The 23,568-nt window shown below is 43.4% G+C and overlaps 1 protein-coding gene across 2 annotated transcripts in view; it reads right to left on the bottom strand.

Moving 5' to 3' along the window:
• The window catches only part of Enpp6 (ectonucleotide pyrophosphatase/phosphodiesterase 6), a 106,018-nt gene that overhangs the window by 56,768 nt on the left and 25,682 nt on the right, over window positions 1-23,568 (bottom strand). Inside the window, exon 2 of one of the 2 annotated variants that reach the window (XM_055593610.1) lies at window positions 1,613-1,792. The exons of the other annotated variant lie outside the window; for it this stretch is intronic. Coding sequence (XP_055449585.1) covers window positions 1,613-1,792 — 180 coding nt within the window. The remainder of the gene's footprint in view (window positions 1-1,612; window positions 1,793-23,568) is intronic. 2 annotated transcript variants of the gene reach the window in all.

The raw sequence follows: 23,568 nt of genomic DNA, 5'->3' as shown, positions 1-23,568 counted from the left end.
GTGTGTGTGTGTGTGTGTGTGTGTGTGTGTGTGTGTGTGTGTGTGTGTGTAGAAAACTTGCTGGAGTTCATTCTTCTCACATATGGGTTCCGGAGACTGAACCCAGCTCTTCCAGTTTGGCAGCAAACACCTTTGGCTGACCCCGGATCTCCTTAGAAAGATATTCAATGGACATGATGATGGTATCTACTAGCTTGCACAGTAGCCAAGGCAGGTTGTAGCATTACTCACTTCATTACAGTAAAAGAGTTTTGCTTCCCAATTATCTAGATGCATAAAAGGAGTCAGCAGTAAGAGTTAGCATGTAATTCTTTACCAAACAATTGTGAGTGCTTTGATTTTCCATTTTCAAAGCTGAGAGGAAAATTTAAAGTGTATAGAAATGCAAATATACTGGGTGAAATTCTCAAGGAATAAATAAAAAATAAATTATTTTTTAGAGCATATACAAATGGTATATTCAATTCCTTTGTAAAAAGTCAATGAGCAAACTAAGACTGATCTCTCTTATATACTGAAAATGTTGTGCATGAAAATCAAGCATGAGACACCTGAGCAAGGGAACCAGGAAATGACATTGTACTTTCTGATATCATAGAGCTCAAGAATGGGATTTTATAAATGCTCTAATAGAAAATCTTTGCAGTTTATGCATCTGGCAGAAGAATCTTATCCTGAACATACAAAGAACTCAAATAACCAAACAACAAGAAAACAAGTAACCAGTTAATAAATGGAATAAGCAAATGGACAGTTCAGAAAAGAACAAAATGGAGCCTCAATAGGTACTGTTGAAATACAAATCAAAAACACACCGAGAGTCCAGCGTATCCCAGTCAGAATAGCAGGCGCTAGAAAAACAAACAACAAGAAATTTTGGCACAGACGTGAAAAAAGTAATCCTTGTGTTTTGTGGGTGGGAATGTGAGCTAGTTCAACCCACCCATGAAAATAAGTATGGACACTTCTTAATGAACCAGAAATAGGATCTACCATTTGACCAAGCCACACCATTCCTGAGTATTTATTCTCAGTCTTACAGCAGAAACACTTGCAGGCCAGTTTACTGCAGAACGGCTCACAGCAGCTAAGGTACGGAACCAACCTAAGAGGAATAAATAAGGAAAACGCAGCACACACACACGGAGCCTTTTATTATCTTTCCTGGGAACTCGGATGCAGATGGAGACAAGTAAGCAAAGTAAGACAGCCGCAGGAAGACAAAGATCATATGTTTTCTCTCATTTGTCGTTCCTGGTTTTTATGTAGTCACATCAAATCATGTGTGTGCACGTTAAATGAGAGCACAAGTGAAACTGCCTAGGTGAAACAAGGGGATTGGTGTGAGCGGGGAGAGCCAAGAAAAGGGGGTGCTAGGGCCATGACAGGTAGAGAAGGGAACTTGTTCAATATAAAAATACACCTTTAATAAAAATTTAAGTTTAAAAAAATCACTAAAAAAAGTTAATGTACCCGTAGACCACAGTTCTTAAGTAAACAAACCCCATCCTTGAACCGTGGTCTTCAAAGGACTCCGTCTTGGTTTCCTGCGCAGACTCCGTGGCATTTGAGGTTGGGAAGCAGGGAGAAGCCGTTAGGTCAGCGCACTCACCTGGCCAGTAATACATATTGACCTTCCTCCTGGCTTTCATCAGGGTGACCCACAGTGGCTCCGAGCCGTTCCACCAGAGGGGCATCAGGCTGTCTCGGTTGACCCCGATGTCGAATGACTTGTTGGTTCTGGGGTCCCACATGTAGTTCCCGATCATCTGGTGGACCTCACAGTGGCGGCCTGCAGGGACAAGGGGGCACGTGCTCACTTTACTCCTTGCTTTTAATCTGTTCTTAGATTGCAACAGCTCTTGGCACTCGGTTAGGAAGAAGAGAAGGCACCGCAACTCGTTCCTTTCTGTTGTTACTATGGAGGCTTCTTTTTCACAGACGGGGCAGTGAGGACAAACAAGATGGCCACCAAGGGGTTCAGGGACAGCTGGGTCAGCACACCAGGATCCAGGTGTCCGGGGCAGTGTAATGAGACCCTGTCTCGAAAATAAAACAGATGTCCACTATTTGACTGAGAGCGGGTGGGTTCCCTTGGCAGGAAGCTACACCTTCCGACTGCTCTGTTTTAAGTTACTTTAATGGACTTGGCTTAGCAGTCAAGGAGCTTGCCGCCAAGCTTGAGGGCCTGAGTTCAATCCCCAGAATCTACATACTAAAAGGAGAGAACCAATTCTCTCAAATTATCCTCTGACCTCTGGTCTTCTGACGTGTGTGTGTGTGTGTGTGTGTGTGTGTGTGTGTGTGTGTGTGTGTGCGCGCACAGAGATAGACAGATAGACAGATAGACAGGTAGACAGACAGACAGACAGACAGATAACAAATGGTAGCTACAGTGAGGATTCTTGGGGTAGAATTTGGCCACCTCAGCCATCTCTCCACAGCCTGAGGTCCATGTATGCCTCAGCCTGGAGTGAATTCTTGTGACAGGTGGCTTAGAGTCTCGCCCCTGAGATAGTCCTGTATCCCTTCAACTCTCCACCCACAAGATTAGGGACCCAGCTGGTAGGAACATGACTCTTTCCCCTTCTCAGAAGAGACAAGTTACTGCTTCACTGTTCACCCTGTAACATTTGGACCCTAATAGTGCAAAACAAACTCCAGTTTTTAAAAGGCAAGTAAGAAAACACCATTCGTCATGGAGTTAGATACCAAAACGGGCAGCTTCTGTGAACAGAGCTCTGTCCCGGAAGAGACGCCGGAAGCGAAATGTACAAATGCTGGGACTCTTTGAAACATTAGATTGAATTACTTATTTTTAGAGGAATCTGTTACATCTTTAAAGTAAAAAAAAAATAAAAATAAAAAATAACACAAACAGTAACAAGGGCATCAAAAATTGCTGCCATTTGAGCAAGCATCATTCTGTACGGGGAGAAACACACTAAGCAAACTCCATGAGTAAGCCCAAGCCTCCGTTTGCAGCTGTTGTTTTTTCTGGACTCCCCGCCCCCCCAAAAAAAACTCTATTTTAAAAACAAAAACAAGGAAGAACTACCCGGGACGAAAATTACAAAAAGGAAAAGCTTTACAACTCCCATCAAAGAAACTCAGACACTCCACAAACCGAGTTTTAAATTTAAAGCCCGAAGATCTAAGCGAAAGAGTTTTTACTCAAAGCTCTGCTCTTAGCAGTTTTATCCCCACGAAAGCTTTTGCTTGTGAACTAATAAAATTTAAAAGTGAAACAGAACAGAGAGAATAGAATCACTGGGTAACTTCTCCACAATGAAGGAATTTCGATTGACACTAATTCACACATACACACACACACACACACACACACACACACACACCTATCTACTATCTTACTGTAAGAAGCATAGAGAGTCAACTGGGAAGCATGGCCTCCACTTTCAAGTGGTTTTTAATTTCATCCCCAACAGAGGGCCTTTGCACAAGCAAGCCCAGCTTCCAGGGACAGAAGCTAGGAGGGGGACCAGCCCCGCTGCTTTCCTTCAAAATCATGACTGTCAGCAGTGGTGAGGGGAACTGGCAGTGTGCTCTAACTAGATCATCAAGTGGAGGCATCTTTCTTCTTGATTCAAATCTGTTCCCTCTCTTAGTTCAGGAAAGCCGAAGCACATTAAGGAAGCCCCCCTCCCTCTTGGCAAAAGTGCTTATGATTTCTTCCTTCAAAACAATGAGTTCAGACACTTATCTTACAGTTGCTTGCTCATGCCTCCATGAGGCAATTGTGACACTATCCACTGCAAAGGCAGTTTACAGAAGATGCTGGGTGCCGAGAAGCACAAAGCAATCAAATAATAATAATTCCTAAAGTACTTAAACTATCCCCAAACCCCACAGTGCCGTAGGGCAATTCCTGTGTACCGGCTGGTTGTGTGTCACCTTGATGCAAGCTGAAGTCATCAGAGAGGAAGGAGCCTTGGTTGAGGAAAGGCCTCCATGAGATCTAACTGGAAAACATTTTCTCAGTTAGTGGCCAATGGGAGGGGGCCCAGCCCATTGCGGGTGGTTCCATCCCTGGGCTGGTGGTCCTGGGTTCTGTAAGAAAGCAGGATGAGCAAGCCATGAAGAAGCAGCACCTCTCCATGGCCTCTGCATCAGTTCCTGCCTCCCGGTTCCTGCCCTGCTTGAGTCCCTGTCCTGACTGCCTTTAATAATGAACAACAGTTTGGAAGTGTAAGTTAAATAAACCCTTTCCTCCTCAACTTGCTTTTTAGTCATGGTGTTTCCTAGCAACAATGGAAACTCTGATTAAGATGCCCCTCTTCCTTCAACCCCCATCCTCACTGCTCTGAATCCCAAAAGGGCAAACCCTCCCATCCTCTCTCATTCTCTTCCATCTAGCTGAACCTCAGCCTCCTGGGTCAGCCAATTTTGTTCAAGAAAAATAAGAATAATAAAAAGCTGACTTCCTGGAAGGCAGCAGGAGGCTGCATGCCCCTCACCCAGATGCCCTATTTTTTCTCCCCCACCTCAGCTGCCTTTGCTTCCAGGAGGTGGAGTGTGTGAGGTGAGGTGGGCAGTGTGTGCCTAAGTCCTGACTCCAGCAGATTCCTTTTGCCTATCCTCTATCTCTCTTGCAACTCATCCCTGCATCCTGGAGCTAAAGTGGTAGCTGAGAAGACAGAACGGAACAAAACAAAACACGATGTACCAGCTTCACAGCCTACGAGTGCTCATCTCCATATTCCTGCCTGACCCATATCTATTTTTATACTTCTGCGGAGCTTGATTTTTTTTTCCCCCTCTGGTTTATGCTTTTCATGGTTGGCTATCTGGAGCATTTGCTCAGAGTTTTGGGAGAAACTTCCCTCAGCACAGCTCTCCACTTTTTTCCCCCCAGGGATGAAGCAAAGTCTTACATAGTGCGTTCTTGATGCCATGGTGGCAAGGTATCACCAGAAGTTTTATAACCCTGAATCAAACCCTATCACTGCAGAATTCAACAGCCTTCATGCGACACAGGAAAACAGAGGCTCTGTACACTGTATCTGTCACTAGCAGTCACAAAAACTTTCTCTTGACTGAACTTTAGCCAGGCTCGTCTGGGCCTCCTGTTCCATTACACCTGGCTTTAGGCCTCCCTCTTATGGAGTCCAATTTGAGCAAGAATACTGGGGAGAAACCCACTCACCCATTCTTGCTGGCTTCCTCTGTTGTGATAAAACATTGACTGAAAGCAACCTAAAGGGGAAATTTTATTTCATCTTACAGCTTTCAGGTCGGAATGTCTCTGAGGGGAGCCAGGGCAGGAACTGACAGCTGGAACCTGGAGGCAAGAACTGAAGCAGAGACTATGGAGGAGTGCTGCCTACCGGCTTGTTCCCCATAGCTTTCTCAGACAGCGAAGGCTGGGCCCTCCCTAGTCAATCACAAATTTAAATCATAAACTGCCTACAGACCAATCTGATAAAGGCAATTCCTCAGTTGAGGTCCCTCCTGCCCAGTTGAGTCTAGCTTTAGTTAAGCTGACAAGAACAACAACAATAATAATTAACTACAATAAATCTAAGGAACATTCCCATGATTGGCACCTGAAAACCCTCCATATCCTATCACCTTAGCTTGCCTTGGGTACGAGGTAAGAGTTCTGGTGAATTTTCTAGTCAGAATTCCATTTAGCTCTGAAGTTTCCTCAGTAGCTTTTCAAATTCAAACCTCTAGCCTGATCCTTGGCTACAGACCCCATTGTTCTTGTTTTCATAGTTGAGGCCATTTTTTCTCCCCTACTGGAAGCTCCCATTACAGAGGTTCCCCTTGACTGTCCGATGGCTCTTCTTGCATAAATCCACCCCACCATCTTCAACAAGCATCAGAAATATTTTTGTTCAACAACACATATTTTTGAAGTTGTTATTATTCAGTTTTCAGTAAGTCTTAAATTTTTCTCATTATTTTTAAATATTGAATGTTCTTTCATTTTGGTTCTTCATCTTCCTTCTTCCTTGTCCTCCTTTCTCTTCCTTCTTTCTTCTTTTTCTTCTTTCTCCTTCCTCCTCTGCCTTTCTTTTTTTCCTTCCTCTTCCTTTCCTCCTTCTCTTCCTCATCCTCCTCTTCTTCTCTTTCTTTTTTTCAAGCATGGTTTGGTTTACAAGGGTTTGTTCCCTAAGCACTATTGGCTGGAACCCCTGTCACAGTGTTGGCAAGTGATGTGATCACTAAGAGGCCAGGAGTGGTTAAGAAGTAATTATCGTGGAAATCTATCCTTGGAAGAGAAAAATGTAGTTTTTCATAGTATCAATTAGTCCTCACAAGAGCTAGTTGTTATAAGTTAAGACCACCCCAAAAGGCTGACTCATTCTATATCAGTCCCCTTCACCTTCTTCTCTGTCTGTCATGTTGTAAAGTAGCCACAGAGCTCTTGCCATAACACCAATGCCATAGTGTATGGACCTTCCACTTACAAAAATCACAAGCCAAATTAACCTCTTGACTTTACAAGTTATCCAGCCTTAGGCACATTATTAGTGAATGATATAATGCATTTATCAAGTAATGTTTACATCCTAGGCACAGAAAGAGAAAAAGAAGATCCAAGATGGCACTGCTGATGTGTCTGATCAGCAGGGCAGCAGCGACTACACAGAAACTAACAGGCTGAACTGTGGGCTCCAAAACACCAGAGACTGTGTTTCCCAGGTGAGAGGAAACCCTGTGGTGAAGGAAAAACTTGGGTCTGACCTCAGATCATCCTGCTAAATCCCCAGAAAAGTTTCTGGGTTCCCGCCAGGGTAGGGTCTCCAGCATGTAGGCACTTGCCTATGTGCTGTGCTTACCTACAAGTGAATACCTTCTGGGTACTGATGTACTGAGCTCCAACCTCAGACCTCCTGACACCTGAAAGCTACAGGAATAGCACCAGCTGCTGATCCAAAGCTCAACCTGTCTTCCGAGGGAGACCGACCAAACCTCTGGGCTCTCTGGTTTTTCAAGATGGCTGAGGTCAGAAAACACAGTGTTGGAGCACAATGTCTGGGCAGCTGCAGCTCATTAATTCAGAGCAAGAAATCCAGTGGCAGGGAAGTTCCAGGACTTCTCCTGATGAGGGGAGATCCCCTAGCCTCCTGAGGAGTCCAGTTAGCCCGCAGGATCATACACCTGAGGAGAGGAGAGTCTCAGCAATTCCCTGAGAACCACCTGCCAGTCAGAGACCACACACACCAATCTGAGGAAGGCTCTTGCGGGAATATCCAGCTTCATGCCCAGGGCTTTTGCCACACTGCCTCTCCCCCCAGGACTCCAGGGGTATTAGAAACTACCAGCCAACACCAGAGACAGTCAGATGGTAAAGGCCAGTGTAAAATCACAATCAACAAAAGCCAAAGTAATTTGGCATCTTCCAGTTAGCCAAAGGCAAGCATCCATTGATACACTTACACAAATGAAACTCAAGAAAATGACCTTAAATCTATGTTTATACAGATTATAATGGAGGAAAGGAATAAAATCTGTTTAAAAATACAGGAAGATACATTCAAACAGATTATTGCCTTTAGAGAGGAAATAATTAAATCACTGAAAGAAATAGAGGAAACTTAAAACAAAGGTGAAGGAATTGAAGGAAAGGCAGGAAAATGCAAACAAACAGGTGAAGGAAATCAACAAAACAGTTCAAGATCTGAAGATGGAAATGGAAACATTAATTAAAACACAAAAACTGAAAATATCCTGGAGAGGGAGAACTTAGGGAAGAAAACAAGAACTACGGAGGTAAGCATCTCCAACAGAACACAGGGAATGGAGGAAAGAATCTCAGCTGTAGAAGACACAACGGAATAAATCGATACATCCATCAAAGAAAATGTTAAATCTAAAAAATTCCTGACACAAAACAGCCACAGAATCAAGGACACTGTGAAAAAACAAAACTGAAGAATAATAGAAATAGAGGAAAAAGAAGATTCTCATCTCCAAAGCCCAGAAAATATTTTCAACAAAAACATAGAAGAAAATGTCTCCAATTTAAAGAAAGAACACAAGAGGCCTACAGAACACTTAATAGTTTAGACCAGAAAAGAAAATGTTTCTGCCACATAATAATCAAAAAATTAAATGTACAGAACAAAGAAAAATATTAAAACCTGCAAGGGGAAAAAACAAACTAATATAAAATGGCAAACCCATTAGAATCACACCCACCTTCTCAACAGAGACTATGAAAGCCAGAAGGGCCTGGACAGATATCGTACAGACCCTAAGAGAACACCAATGTCAGCCCAGACTACTATACCCAGCAAAGCTGTCAATTAGCATAGATAGAAAAAACAAGATATTCCACACACAAAAAAAACAAATTTGAACAGTGCTTCTCCACAAATCCAGCCCTACAGAAGATACTAGAAGGAAAAAATCCAACCAAAGAAGGTTAACTACACCCGGGAAAATATACAAAACAAATAACTTCATTACAGCAAAACTGAAAGTAGACAAATACACAAACACACTACCACAACTAACATCAAAATAAAAGGAACTTTCAGAGGCCTTTTGTGGTAGGCTCCTGTCCTGTTCCCTGTTTTCTCTCTCCTCCGATGTCTGTCCTCTTTGCGTTTCTGAATGGGGATTGAGCAACTTAGCCAGAGTCCTCCTTCCTGATTAGCATCTTTAGGTGTACAGATTTTAGTATGTTTTCCTATATTATATGTCTAATATCCACTTATGAGTATGTATATACCCTGTGTGTCTTTCTGCTTCTGGGATAGCTCACTCAGGATGATCTTTTCTAGTTCCCACCATTTACCTGCAAATTTCATGATTTCCATTTTTTTTTGTTATCGCTGAGTAATATTCCATTGTATAGATGTACCACAGTTTCTGTATCCATTCCTCAACTGAGGAGCATCTGGGCTGTTTCCAGCTTCTGGCTATTACAAATAAAGCTGCTACAAACATGGTTGAGCAGATGTCCTTTGTTGTATACTTGAGCATCTTTTAGAAAGATGCCTAAGAGTGGTATAGCTGGATCTTGAGGAAGCGCTATTCCTAATTGTCTGAGATAGTGTCAGATTGATTTCCAATGTGGTTGTACAAGTTCACATTCCCACCAGCAATGGAGGAGGGTTTCCCCTTTCTCTACATCCTCTCCAGCATGTGTTGTCACCTGAATTATTCATCTTAGCCATTCTGATGGGTGTAAGATGAAATCTCAGGGTCATTTTGATTTGCATTTCCCTGATAACTAAGGATGTTGAGCATTTCTTTAAGTGTTTCTCTGCTATTCGATATTCCTCTATTGAGAATTCTCTGTTTAGCACTGTACCCCATTTTTTAATTGGATTACTTGGTTTGCTGGTATTTAACTTCTTGAGTCAAGGCAAATGCTGAGACTCATAGCCAAACTTTGGGCAGAGTGCAGGGAATCTTATGAAAGAAGTGGGAGATAGTAAGACCTGGAGAGGACAGGATCTCCACAAGGACAGCAACGGATTCTAAAAGTCTGGGCACAGGGTCTTTTCTGAAACTGATGCTCCAAGGACCTCATGGAGATGGCTTGGAACCCCTGCACAGAGGTAGCCTATGGCAGTTCAGTGTCCAAGTGGCCTCCATAATAATGGGGACAGGGACTGTCTCTGACATGAACTGATTGGCCTGTTCTTTGATCACCTCCCTAAGGGGGGAGAAGCCTTACCAAGCCACAGGAGAAGACATTGCAGCCACTCCTGATGAGACCTGATAGACTAGGATCAGAGGGAAGGGGAGGAGGACCTCCCTTATCAGTGGTCTGGGACAGGGACATGGTGGGGAAGAGGAAGGATGGGATTGGGAGGGGAGGAGGGAAGGAGGTACAGGGGGATACAAAGTGAATAAACTTTAATAAAAATAAAAATAATTTAAAAATAAAAGGAACTAACAGTCATTGGTCATTAATCTCTCTCAACATCAATGCATCCAATTCTCCAATAAAAAAATGAAACATATTAACAGAATAGATGCATGAACAGGACCCAACATTCTGCTGCATACAAGAAGCACAACTCAGCCACAAAGATAGACATTACCTGAGAATAAAGGGCTGAAAGAAGGTTTTCAAAGCAAATAGACCCAAGAAGCAAGCAGGAGTAGCTATTCTAGTATCTAATAAAATAGACTTTCAACCAAATTAGTCAAAAGGGATGAGGAAGGATACTTCATACTCATCACAAGAAAATTCTAACAAAATGACATCTCAATTCTGAACATCTATGCCCCAAACACAAGGGCACCCACATTTGTAAAAGAAACGTTAATAAAGCTTAAACCATACATCAATCCCCACACATTAATAGTGGGAGACTTCAACACTCCACTCTCATCAAAAAACAGGTCAACAAAACAGAAGCTAAACTGAGAGACAGTGACACTAACAGATGTCATGTATCAAATGGCCCTAGCAGACATCTATAGAATTTTTCACCCAAACAAAAAAGAACATAACCTTCTTCTCAGCACCTCATGAAACCTTGTTCAAAACTGACCATATAATAGGTCACAAAGAAACAGATAAAAGAAGATTGAAATAATACCTTGTATCCTATCAGAACACCATGGACTAAAGATGAAACTTAGAGGCTATAATGAAAGCAGTGTTAAGAGGAAGTTAATAGCACTAAGTGCCTTCATAAAGAAATTGGAGACATCTCATACACACAACTTAATGGCTCACCTGAGAGCCCTAGAAAAGAAAGAAGCAGACACACCCAAGAAGAGTAGATGGCTGAAAATGAACTCAGGGCTAAAATCAATAAATTAGAAACAAAGAGAATAATTCAAAGAATCAACAAAACCAAGAGCAGGTTCTTTGAGAAAATCAACAAGATAGACAAACCCTTAGCCAAACTAACTAAGTGGCAGTGAAAAACACTATCAAAATCAACAAAATCAGAAATGAAAAGGGGGGGGGGTTAAAACAACAGACACTGAGAAAATCCAAACCATCATTAGGTCTTACTTCAAAAGCCTATATGCCACAAAATTTGAAAATCTAAATGAAATGGACAATTTTCTTGATTCCACTTACCAAAATTGAATCAAGATCAGGTGAACAAATTAAATAGTCTTATATTCCCTAAGGAAATAGAAACAGTGATCAAAAGTCTTCAAAAACAAAACAAAACAAAAGCCCAGGGCCAGATGGTTTCAGTGTAGAATTATACAAGACTTCCAAAGAGCTAATAACAATACTCTTCAAACTATTCCACAAAATAGAAACAGAAAGAACATTACCAACCTCATGCTATGAGGCCACAGTCACCTAGATACCTAAACCACACAAAGACCCAACAACAAAAAAAGAATGTCAGACCTATCTCTCTTATGATCACTGACACAATAATAATTAATAAAATACTCCCAAACCAAATCCAAGAACACATCAAAGATATCATCCACCATGACCAAGTAGACTTCATCCAAGACATGCAAGGGTGGTTCAATACATGGAAATCGATCAATGTAATCCACCATATAAACAAACTGAGGAAAAAAAAAAACACATGGTCATCTCCTTAGATGCTGAAAAAGCATTTGACAAAATCCAACACCCAATTATGTTTAAGGTCCTGGAGAGATTCGGGATACAAGGCACATACCTAAACATAGTAAAGGCAATATACAGCAAGCCTATAGCCAATAGCACACTAAACAGAGAGAAACTTAAATCAATTCCACTGAAATTGGAGACAAGGCAAGGCTGCCCACTAGCTCCATATCTCTTCAATATAGTACTTGAAGTTCTAGCCAGAACAATAAGACAACTAAAGGAGATCAAAGGGATATAAATTGGAAAGAACGAAGTAAAAAAAATATCACTATTTTCAGATGACAAGATAGTATACATAAGTGACCCCAAAAATTCTAACAGAAATCTCCTACAGCTGATAAACACATTCAGCAAAGTGGCCAGCTCAAAATTAACTCAAAAAATCAGTAGCCCTCCTAAATATAAAACACAAACAGGCTGAGAAAGAAATTAGGGAAACAACACCCTTCACAATAGCTACAAAAGCCATGAAGTATCTTGGTGTTACTCTAACCAAGCAAGTGGAAGCCTTGTATAAAAAAAATTTCAAGTCTCTGTGAAAAAAACTGAAGAAGATATCAGAAGATGGAAAGATCCCCCATGCTCATGGATCGGTAGTATCAATATAGTAAAAATGGCCATTTTACCAAAAGCAATCCCCATTAAAATACCAACACATTTTTTTACAGACCTTGAAAGAAAAATTCTCAACTTCATACGGACAAACACAAAACCCAGAATACCTGAAATAATCCTATACTATAAAAGATCTTCAGGAGGTGTCTCCCTCCCTGATGTCAAGCTCTACTATAGAGCAACAGTAATAAAAACTGCATGATACTGGCATAGAAACACGCTTGTGGATCAGTGGAATAAAACTGAAGAGCCAGAAATAAACCCAGACACTAGATTTTTGACATTGAAGCCAAAACAATACAATGGAAAAAAAAGTAGCACCTTCAACAAATGGTGCTGGTCTATCATGCAAAAAAAATGCAAATAGATCCATATTTATGACCCTGCACTGAAATAAAGCCCAAATGGATCAAGACCTCACATAAAACCAGACACACTAAATCTGTTAGAATAAAAAGTGGGAAAGAGCCTTGATCTCATTGGTACAGGAGAAAACTTCCTGAACAGAACACTAACAGCTGAAACTCTAAGATCAGCAATTAATAATGGGACCCCATGAAACTGAAAAGCTTCTGTAAAGGAAAGGACACTGTCAACAGAGCAAAATGACAGCATACAGACTGAAAAAAAGATCTTCATCAACCCTACATCTGACAGAGGGATAATACCCAAAATGTATAAAGAACTTAAGAAATTAAACACCAACAAACCAAATAATCCAATTTTTTAAATGGGGTACAGAACTAAACAGAGAATTTTCAACAGAGGAATATTGAATGGTGGGGAAACATTTAAAGAAATGTTCAGCATCCTTAGTCATCAATGAAATGCAAATCAAAACTACTCTGAGATTCTATTTTACACTCCTGAGAATGGCTAAGATCAAAAACTCAAGTGAGAGCACATGCTGGTGAGGATGTGGAGAAAGAGGAACCTTACTCCATTGCTGGTGGGAATGTAAACTTGCACAATCACTTTTAAACTCAGTCTGGTGCTTTCTCGGACAACTGGGAATAGTGCTACCTCAAGACCCAGCTATACGACTCCGAAGGATGCTCCATCATACAACAAGAACATTTGCTCAACTATGTTCACAGCAGCTTTATTCATAATAGCCAGAATCTGGAAACAGCCTAGATGTTCCTCAGCCAAAGAATGGGTGCAGAAATTGTGATACATTTGCACAATGGAATATTGCTTAGCTATTAAAGGCAAAGAAATCATGAAATTTGCAGGCAAACGGATGGAACTAGTAAAAATCATCCTGAGTAAAGTAACCCAGAACCAGAAAGACATGCATAGAATACACTCACTTATAAGCAGATATTAGCCATATAATACAGGCTAATACATATAGTATTACAATCCACAGACCTAAAGAAGCTAAATAACAAGGAGGACCCTAGGGAGGATGCTTAATTCTCATCCAGAAGGACAAATAGAATAGACACCGGAAGCAGTTGAAGATAAGGTTCAGGATGGGAGCCTACCATAAATGTCCTCTGAAAGACTCCACCCCAGCAGGCGATTGAAGCAGATGCAGAGACTCAGAGTCCAACTTTAAGCAGAGTGCAGGGAGTTGTAGAAAAGAGAATAGGTGGAAAATCTGGCTATTTCTTAGGAGGACAAGATAAAGATGCTTGCTTTTTATCACATGAAAATTAAAACATGCCTCAGTTGCTTTCAAAAGAGCGGTGATCTCAAAATTGTGCTGTCCTGGCACAGCTGAAGAAATCCAAAGCTCAGTTCCCTCAAGAGCCTGTTAATAAACAGATGGTGCAGTTTAATTTGGAACTGTTTAGTGGGGAGCATTGTGAATGGTGAAACAGCACAGGAAGCCATCACTACCATCACTCCCATTTCCCAAGGCTAAAGAGCAAGAGGAAGGATGTGGTCATCAAGGACCCTCCACTATCTATTAAAACCCTATTCCTTAGGCTATAGATGGTCTCCAGAGGACAAGGTACCACACATGTATTAACAGAATCCAAAGACTTTTAAAAGAATTTTGCATTGACTGCTTTAATAGAAGTCCTTAAGTAAATGTCGAAGGCCACATGAGCTGTGTATCCGCCCAGCACAGACATGTAAGTTTTAGGGTGCCACTGGGCACATCTCAAACAAAAATGAAGGGGTCTCAGATGGTTCCTCTAGGATAGATCAGATAGATCCTCTAGGATCTCCTAACACTTGATTCCTGGCGTATGAGCTAGCACTCAACAGAGCTGTCCTCCTTTGTGCAAGATTTTGTTTTTTTCTCAGTTTCAGCCACTCAAGATCAACTGCAGACTAAAAATATTACATAGAACAGCCTAGACATAAGCTTTAAGTTGCAAACCAAGCAAGGTGATACTGAGAAAGTAGTTGTTAACATGGCTACTAAGTAACCAACAAAAAGGTAGTCTAAAAAGGGATATCTCATGTCACCAGTGGGAGAGAGCATGCGGGTATGAGAGTTCATCAAACATGCCAGCAATAATTCAGAATGGCTTCCTAGGGATTGGTGAAGAAGATGAATACAACACAATGAGAAAGAGCGAGCATGAGAGCAGGCCATCAGAGCTTTTATCACTCTAGACTGTTAAAGTTACAGATTGTTGCAGTTGCTCTTATGGTAGCTAATCTCTTCCTCTGCCTAAAGTTTATAAACTTTCTTTTCTTATAAGTCTGTATGTAGGAAGTAGCATAGTATGAATGGGGTTTAATCCTATCCATTATTATTGCGGGCATCCATTGGAGGTCTTTGAGCATAATCTGAACTTAATGATCCCCCCCTACACACACACACACATACACACACACACACACGCAACGATGTGGCATGGTTTTCATGGCCACTTTTAGCTAATCTATGAAACTACTGCCCCCAAGCACTGGATGAGTTCATCATGGAAGCACATCAGGCCAGAGCGTGAGGGCCAAGGTTGGCGTCTACAAGGTGAGCCATTTCCCTGTGGCATCTTGGGATAAGAAGCTGGAGTGAGACTGCAGAGGTGTGAAGTTGGTTATAGAGAGTGGAGGTGTGAGAGGTGGGTGGTGCTGGTGCTGGTGGGGAGTGTGGCGGTGGTGGTGAAGGTAGTGGTGGTGGTGATGGTGGTGGTGGTTATGGTCAGGAGTGTGGTGGTGATGGTGGTGGTGGTGGTGGTAGAGCTTGACAGATGTTTCCTGGGTAGTATAAAAAGAGCCACAATTACCAGCCCTTGGCCACCTTGAACGTGTCTCATTGTAGGTGCATTGGCCTTCTGGTGTTCAGCACAGCTCTCGGACACAGACATACTTGCAGGTGAAAAAACTAAGGCGCAAAGCAGCTGAGTGTTAGAATTGGGGCAACGCAGCTAGTGAGAGGTAAAATGAGTCATGAGTTTGCCAGCACCAAACCTATTCCAAGCTTTGGCCATTTCCACAGCAACTGTCTCGGACGCCAACCTGTCCACATGGATGCACACAGTCCTCCAGACAGACTGTCATCACTCACCACCAGCCACTCCACACGCACCGCAGCATCCTTGTGAGGACGTCCTTAGAGTGGGATGAAGGCAGATGGAGCTGATGATGATCTCAGATTTCCTTTCCCCCTGGAAAGAGTCCAGCTGTGGAAGGAGAGCCTCCCAAAGTTCTGAAATCCGGGGTTTCAGGTTAATGCATTTTAGACACTGGTCGTCTACACACGTTCCGTCAAACTGACACGGCACCAAGAAATATCTTTATATATCCAATTCCAAGTCAGGCGGCTTAAGGATATGTTATATAAGTCAGATTTCCACACATTAGACCCCTCTTAACACAGATCCTTGAGCATTTGGGAGTCTAAGAATTAAGCTAGACTCTGTTTAGGTTAGTGAACTTTCAAACAACTTCCTTTCAGCCAAGACATATAATAGAATTAACCACGCACGGCTCCAAGCACTTAACTTACAAATTGAAATTTGCTTTGCATATCAACCCTGTTGGGAAATATATGCTATTTTCCTAACGTGTTCGAAGAGAGATTTTTGTACGGTGAAGGGTGGTTTTAAATAAAACATGCGAGATTAAGCTGAAAGAAGAAGCTCACGATTTGCACGCCTTTAAAAGTGATTACTGAGGTGTGTGCCAGACAGGGTCGTGATCAGAGTGAGTCACAAGTATTGCAAGCCCGAGACAGCAGGAGATAGCAGGCTTTGATTATAGTGTGAAGCCTAAAAACTGCACTAAAAATAACCCAACATGTTAAAAGGGGGAGAGGTTTGTCACTGGAGACAGTCCCACTCATAGTTTTGAGGTCACCCGACAAGGGAGGGTTGGAAGTACCGCTCTAGGATTCTGTAGGTTCCGGTAGCTTCGAGTTATTCCCCGACACTGAAAATGTGAAGTTAAAAATAATTATTTTCCTGCATAAAAAGAAAAATGAAAGTTTCAGATTTCTGCTTTCGACACCTTCTCTTTTGGAAAGTTTGTTCTCGTTAAAGAGTGCAGGAGCCCTGGAGACACAGCTCTGACAAAGGCCTGAGTTCAACCTTCAGCACAGCAAAGGCTGGAAGATGTTTCCAGACGATAAAATCTACTGTGCTCACTGTGCAAACTCAAGAAAGCCACTGAGTTCATTATCACTGAGTTCATTACCACAAGTAAAAAGGCATTTAAAAAAAAAAAAAGACCTTTTGGTGCCTTCTTGAATAACAGTAAGATGTTCCGAAAGGGAAATAGCTTATTTTGGTCACCTCTCCTTCCGCTGATGGAGTTCAGCTGTACCCTGAAGCCCCGCCTCTTGCCTTCCTCTGTGGTAAAGCTTCCAGCTTCCTCTTCTGTGGTCTCAACTACTCTCTTCCCTGAGGAAATCAGGTTCCTTATAGAGATGGTGACTTGGGATTCACAGGCGCCAGGCTCCAGGCCCTGCAATACTGCCTGGCTACAGGAGGTAGGAGCCCTCTCTTCCCTTCTCTCTCTTTCCTGTGACAGGAATCCTCATGCCAAGCGGAGTTACCCAGCTGTCTGGCCTGGGGCAGGAGTCAGTAGTAAGGATAAGGAGTTTAATTAATGAAGAGCAAGGTGCAGTTAGGTCTTGAATCCAAGCCACGTTCTCCAGTCAAGCTTTTAATTGGTCCATGGATGAGCTCAAACAAACAAACAAACAAACAAACAAACAAAAACCCCTGATGATCAGATTCCAAATCATCACCCGAGTAACCCTCAGTGCTAGTGATAGGGCGTGATCAAAGCCCGCTCTTCAGGAGTGTGAACAGACGATAACTTCAGTCAAGAATTGTGAACCAACCCATCAGCCAGCCTACCCCCTCCCTTTCATAGAGAGAGGCGAGAGAAAGAAAAGTGTTGTTTGTTGTTTATCAAACAGCAGAAATGCACTTCTCAGCTACGAAGGCTGAGACCTCCAAGACTGAAGGCAACAGATTCAGGACGCAACAAGGGTGGAGTCTCTCCCAACCTTCCCACTCCAACCACACAGAGGAAAGCGTTGGGGGTGGGGGGGGGAGCTCAGTTACCTCTTCAGTCTTTCCTTTATGAAAACACTAATCACATACTAGGGCTTTGCCTCCCTCACCTCATCACCCCCGAAGTCTCTATCTACTGATGTCACCTCTCTGAGGTGAGTACTTTAGGGGACATAAAAATTGTTGTCACTTAGTGTCTCCATACTTGTTGAAGCATTCTAACACGACCCTGTGAGACTGGTTATGGTTTCTTGTAACTTGCTTTTAATGTCCAGGTAGGATGTGGCTAAGGTAGTGGTCAGTCTTGACTAGCTGTTTCTCATGATCTGGGAAAGACACCCCCATACAGTCAGATCGGCCTATCTCTCCATAGTCAGCCATTGCCAGCCCCCCGTCGCTAGGTACATCCGTATTATAGCCACCAGCTGAGATGTCCCGGTCAGGGGTCAGACTATAAACAGATACACTTGGAGTAGACATGGGTCCTGCTTAATAATTTGGGAGTATTGTGCTTCCTGGATGTCATTGCTGAAAGATAATTTGCCTCCTGGATGAAAAACTAAACTCAGTGAGCAACTCAGCAGTTTGCCAGGTGTGAGAAGTATCTTCTTGTCGCTTTGATAATTTCAGTTAAAGGGGTGTGTGTGTGTGTGTGTGTGTGTGTGTGTGTGTGTGTGTGATTGTGGTGGTGGTGGTGGTGAGTTGTGTTGTTTTGTTTCAAGTTAGCCGAGAACAGGGCTATGAGAACAGGGGTTCAGAACCTATGAGTAAGCTGTGACCTTCCAGTATTTTTGGAGACAACACAGCAAAGCTGGGATTCTATCCCTACTACACACAAGCCCTGGGACCTCACTCAGCCTCCCTCTCACCCACCAGCTTCCCTGAGCTTCAGGTTTCCCATCTGAGAGGTTCTTTCCTTTTCCTGTCTCTGCTGTCTTTTCTTTTCCTTTGCCCCCCCCCCCCCCTTGTTCTTAATTTCTGAGAAATCTAGGACCTCATACAAGCACAGACTCTAATACTGACCTACACCCTCAGCCCGGATTCCTTATTTGAAAATTGGATACTTTCTTGTCTTCTTCCAAAGTTAAGTGATGGTTGTTTGGAGCCTGGGGTATCACAGGTAAGTGCAAACTGATGTTCGCAGCCCCTCTAAAGAACTGCATTATTGAGCAGGGTGTACTATTAGCCAGTATCTAGGAAGGGGTGGTCACCGTGGTGTTTTTGGTTGGTTGGTTGTTTACATGGTATTTGCTTTCCAATCTTCTTGAAGATAAGTCAGAGAAACATTACTCTCCGCACTTTACTCCGGGAAGTCCAGTGATGCTACAAAGATAGCAAGGAGGGCCGGCCTAGGCTGTAACTGACCAAGCAACTGACCGAAGAAAGGCTCCGCAGAGCGGAGAAAGCTCCTGCCTAAGACGCAAGAAATGCCTGGCCTGACACTGCCCTCTGCTGGTCATAAAAATACCCGTCACTACCCTCTCCCCTAGCCAGGCTTGCTAACCAGGGCCTTGCTTGCGGTCTTTTCATTGCCTCCCTTGAACAGTCTCCAAGAGCCATGGCATTCTTAGATCTGCTTGGGACTGTACCAAACACGTCAAGACTGATAAAAATAGCTTCTGGAGGCCACTTAGGACAGAACTGAAATTTTACTGGTTTTGACTCAAGTCATCTTTCTGTGTCCTCACTCTCTTTTCCAGGACTTTTAATTCTAATTTTATCATCTTTTACTCCATCTCTTCTTCCTTTCCTTGTTCTCATTGCTCTTCTTGGTTAGGTCACGGATTTCCCTTTACCCCAACCTGCATGGCCACTGTAGTGAGGACGGGTCTCTAGCACCGTTTCTCCCTCAAGAAGTGCTGCCGGCTGCTTCTTGGAGGACTGTTCTCACACCCCACATGGGCTATTCCCAGGGACCTATAGAACCTGTCCTTTTTGGCTGAGGTGAGGGACAAACTGTAGGCATCTGTTCTAAATTGGTCCAAGAAAGGTATCCCACCCATGACCACAGTGACAGTTGCTCTAGGATCTGGGCTGGCTGGGTTACAGCCTTGTTTGTGAATTACCGGTCCGGAAGTTGTTTTTGGGAGCAACGCTGGGAAGAAGCGGTCCTAGTGTAGACACGCCCCCTGGGAGGGGATGTCCAATCCGCATCAAGGAAGCTGAGAGGAGCGCATAGCAGAAACAGCACGCAGGAAGGCGAGGCCTGGCAGGTGGAGTCCTGTACTCACCCTTTGCTGTCAGATCTCTCTTGCACAATGATAATTACAGCACAATGATAATTACAGAGCGTTTTTGTTCTCACTTCACACGTCTTTCTCCCCGTGCTGGAATATCTTCTTAAAGCAAATTCTGGACACTCTCATGAATGTGTCTGGGCCAGTCTCCATACTGAAGGATCAGGGTTGGAGGAGCCAAAAGCGCCAATACTCAGCAAGACAGACCACAGCTCCTTAACCATGTCCGGCCCATCCATGTTCGGTTTTGCAGATTTATTTTTAAATGTTAAACTCGGGCTCTCGTGCTTGTATGACAAGCACGTTGCAGACTGATCTGTCTCCATAGCTCCACACTGATTTTTTTTTCTAGGTCCATTTTGAGGTTCCGGGGTGAAGCAAAAAGCAAGAGAGACCAGTACTTTGCCGAAATAACAGTGAATGAGATGTAAATTAGCCAGACAGATAAATTCAGGGAAGTGTTGTGAAGAAAGTAAAGCAGAGAAATTAAGAGTTCCCACTAGAGGGAGCTGTTTTAGATGGCCCAGGAGGCATCATCAAAGGCAATGGTCATCTTGTTCTTGAGGCTGCTACTCTGAAATCAAGTAGGGCACAATGGTTTCCTTGGAGAAAAGAGAGTTTGGTGCATTGAAAAACAATGAGAGTCTGTCAGGGGTAGGAAATGAGGTTAGAGCCGTGAGAAAGGGGGAAGCGAGGCTGACTGTGGGCGGAGCCATCGTGTGGGTATAATTTTATTCTGTGCATGAAGGGATGCATCGGACGATTCTCTTTCAAGAAAGATGCTGGCTGGGACTTCTAGGGATGGTGGATATTTGGGCAGGAAAACTTCTTGTTTCTGGACCCTGTTCTCTTAGACAAGAGAGAAATTCAGCCCACAGCTTTGATCTAAAACTTACTATCTTGAGAGTGAAGCTTTGCTTTTGTCCATGCTTAGTCCTCTGCCTCCCCTGGAGACTCTAAGAGGGGCGAATTCCTCACATCAGTAAAGGCAGAAACAACTGCCTGCCCCTCCAGTAGCCTGAAAGATCGCCCTGGAACTAGATAAGGTATGTGACTTGGACCAAGAATAGACACTGGAGAAAGTAAGAAGTGTGGGGTTTCACACTCATACCTATGTGGACGCTGTCCACCCCGTCTTCTTGACTTGACTTAGGGGCTCTGGGGGCTCCTTCCTCTACTCACAGTGCCCACCAAAAAGCCCTCTCCAAATGTTTGGCTACAGGGTCTTGATGCAGTTAAGTTGGTTAAGTAAAAAGTAATGTAATCTCGCTTTAATTCTTCTGCCTTTCAAGGTGGAAGTTGAACATGCTAGGATCCAAGGAGGCAGTGAAATTGGTTTGCTTAAGGAAGTATGTACGTGGGCGCACCCTTCCTGGAGGACTGATTGAACAGTACTTATCAAAGACCTTAAAAGTATTCATTGAACTCTAGGGTCTTGTAGTTCTATTTCTGGATGCCCAACGGAAGAGAAAAGAATAAAGATGAGATAGCCTGATTTAATTAGCGTGCGCCGGTTCCCCAGGGCATATTGTAGACAAGGCAGGTTTCCATTTCCTCTCTTTCTGAGACTTATTAGGCACAAGTGCTAAGGGTGGAAGCTTGACTTTGATGTTCATAAGGGCATGGGAACTTCCCTTAAGGACACAAAACTTTGGTCCACCTGAAGCTGGCGCTTAGTATTTTATGGGAGGATTTTACTATCCTCCCAAAGGATCCAGGCAGTGAAATCCCAAGATTTGGATGTGTTTCTGGAGTTTTCCTCCTAAGGCGGTAGGTGAGACCCTTGGGACTCATTCTCAAAAGGCAGAGTCAATATTATAATTCTGCTTTAAACGCTTGCCCTTTCCTGCAGTATTTACTATTTTCAAAGCACCGTGTAGGGGCTGGGAAGAGTGTAAGAAGGAGGAGGAGACGGGATCCCAGCCCCAGCGGGTCTGATATTACAGTCTTGGGAAATGCCATCCAGGGATCATGTGGGGAAATGCCAGGATGGTGTGAAGAAGGCATGAGGGCCTGTGCTATCCACCCGCTAGAGAGGACCCTGCAGATTACGGTTCTCATAAACTCTGAAGAGAACAGATGAGAAGGAGCCACACTCTTCTGAATCAGGAATGAGGATGACTAAAAGGAGAGATCTAAAGAGAACTCTCTACCCAGCGCAAAAGCTTCCAGAAGGTGCCCTAAATGCCTCTTTTGGAAATAATATAGGAAATCAACCAAATTGTTGATTGTCTCCAAAATAGCATGTGGCATGCTAATGCTTCAACCCTGTTCCAAGCTAATGAAATATGCAAGCTGCTCTGTGCGGGGGACACACCCAATAATAAGAGTGATAAAGGCAGCCTTCACTACGTGCCAACCTTGGTGCAGAGAAACTTCCAGAATGATCTTATTACCTGATATCAGCCTTCTCTGGCAGATATTTTACATGCCAGAGAGCAAAGACTTGGGTGCAATAAGCCCTGGTTTTCCCATTGTTAAGTGGTAAAGCTGGGATTAGAAGTAATGTGTGCCTAATTCCAAGCCCTGTGGTATCTGAAAGTATCTGACACCAGTTTTTTTGCAGAGCTGGAGGTTGAACTCAAAACTTTGATCCTGCTGGGTCAGCGCCCTACCTGGTTCACACTGAGCCTACCTGGTTCTTAAATGAAGTCTGCGCACGTGACTTTGCTACCCTATGCACTCAATTCTTACAGTCTAGCGACCTTCGAGGGAAGAGTGGTGTTCATCAAGTGTGTACACAAGCCTGGCATTGAAGGAGAGATTCGCAGTGTGCCCCAGCTTCACCAATTACCTGCCAGCCTCCCACATCCATCATTAATAAAGAAAATGTCCTACAGAGCTGCCCACGGGCAATCTGGTGGAGGAGGCATTTTCTCAACTGAGGTCCCTCTTCCCACAGAATTCCAGTTTGTGTCAAGTTGACAGGAAACTAACGAGTCCACCCATATACGGCACATTGCTATTCTTCTTACGGCCAGAGGTCATACAATGGTCATGCAATGGTCACATAATGGTCGCTGATTTCATTCAAGGCAGCTATTATTTTCATAAATGGAGGACTCGGACATTCCTGCTGACTTCCTGACTCCTCCATGGAGCTGATGTTAAGTGGGAGAAAAGTTTCATTGAGGCCTACTCTTCTAAAGGAAAGCAATATCACACAACTGGGATGGAGTGAAACTCTCACTGGACTGCGAGCCTACAAGTTGTCAACAGGTGGTCCAGAAACCAGGCAGTCTCTAAATGGAGAGTCTAATGATGACAATGAAGCTTGAGATGAAGTCTTGGTTGGAGCTATTGAGGAACAGGAGTTTCTCTCACAACAAAGGTAATCTGTATCCTCACCCCCAAATGTGGAAAGAAGCTGTGTCACACAAGAAAAGGGCCTGGGATTAGAAGGCCAGGACAGGCACTAGAGAGATGGCTGCTCAGTGCATAAGAACAGTGGCTGTTCTTCCAGAGGGCCTGGGTTCAGTTCCCAGCGCCAATGTGGTGGCTCACAACCATCCATAACTTCAGTTCTAGGGGATCTAATGCCCTCTCCTGACCTCCGTGGACACTAGCCACACACATGGTTCATAGACAGACAGACATGTGAGTGAAACACTCAGAACTATTTGTATAGTTTCCCCCACTAACCCTCTTGCAGTAGGCATGACTCTTCTGTTCTTTGAAAACCACCGAGCGGAAAGGAGCACAGAGAAGTTGAAAGGTCCACTCGGATCTTTAAGAGAAC

This window comes from Psammomys obesus, unplaced genomic scaffold (assembly GCF_907164565.1).
Source record: "Psammomys obesus unplaced genomic scaffold, mPsaObe1.curated_primary_1811, whole genome shotgun sequence".
Classification (NCBI taxonomy): domain Eukaryota; kingdom Metazoa; phylum Chordata; class Mammalia; order Rodentia; family Muridae; genus Psammomys; species Psammomys obesus.
This window is presented reverse-complemented; position numbering and strand designations above follow the sequence as displayed.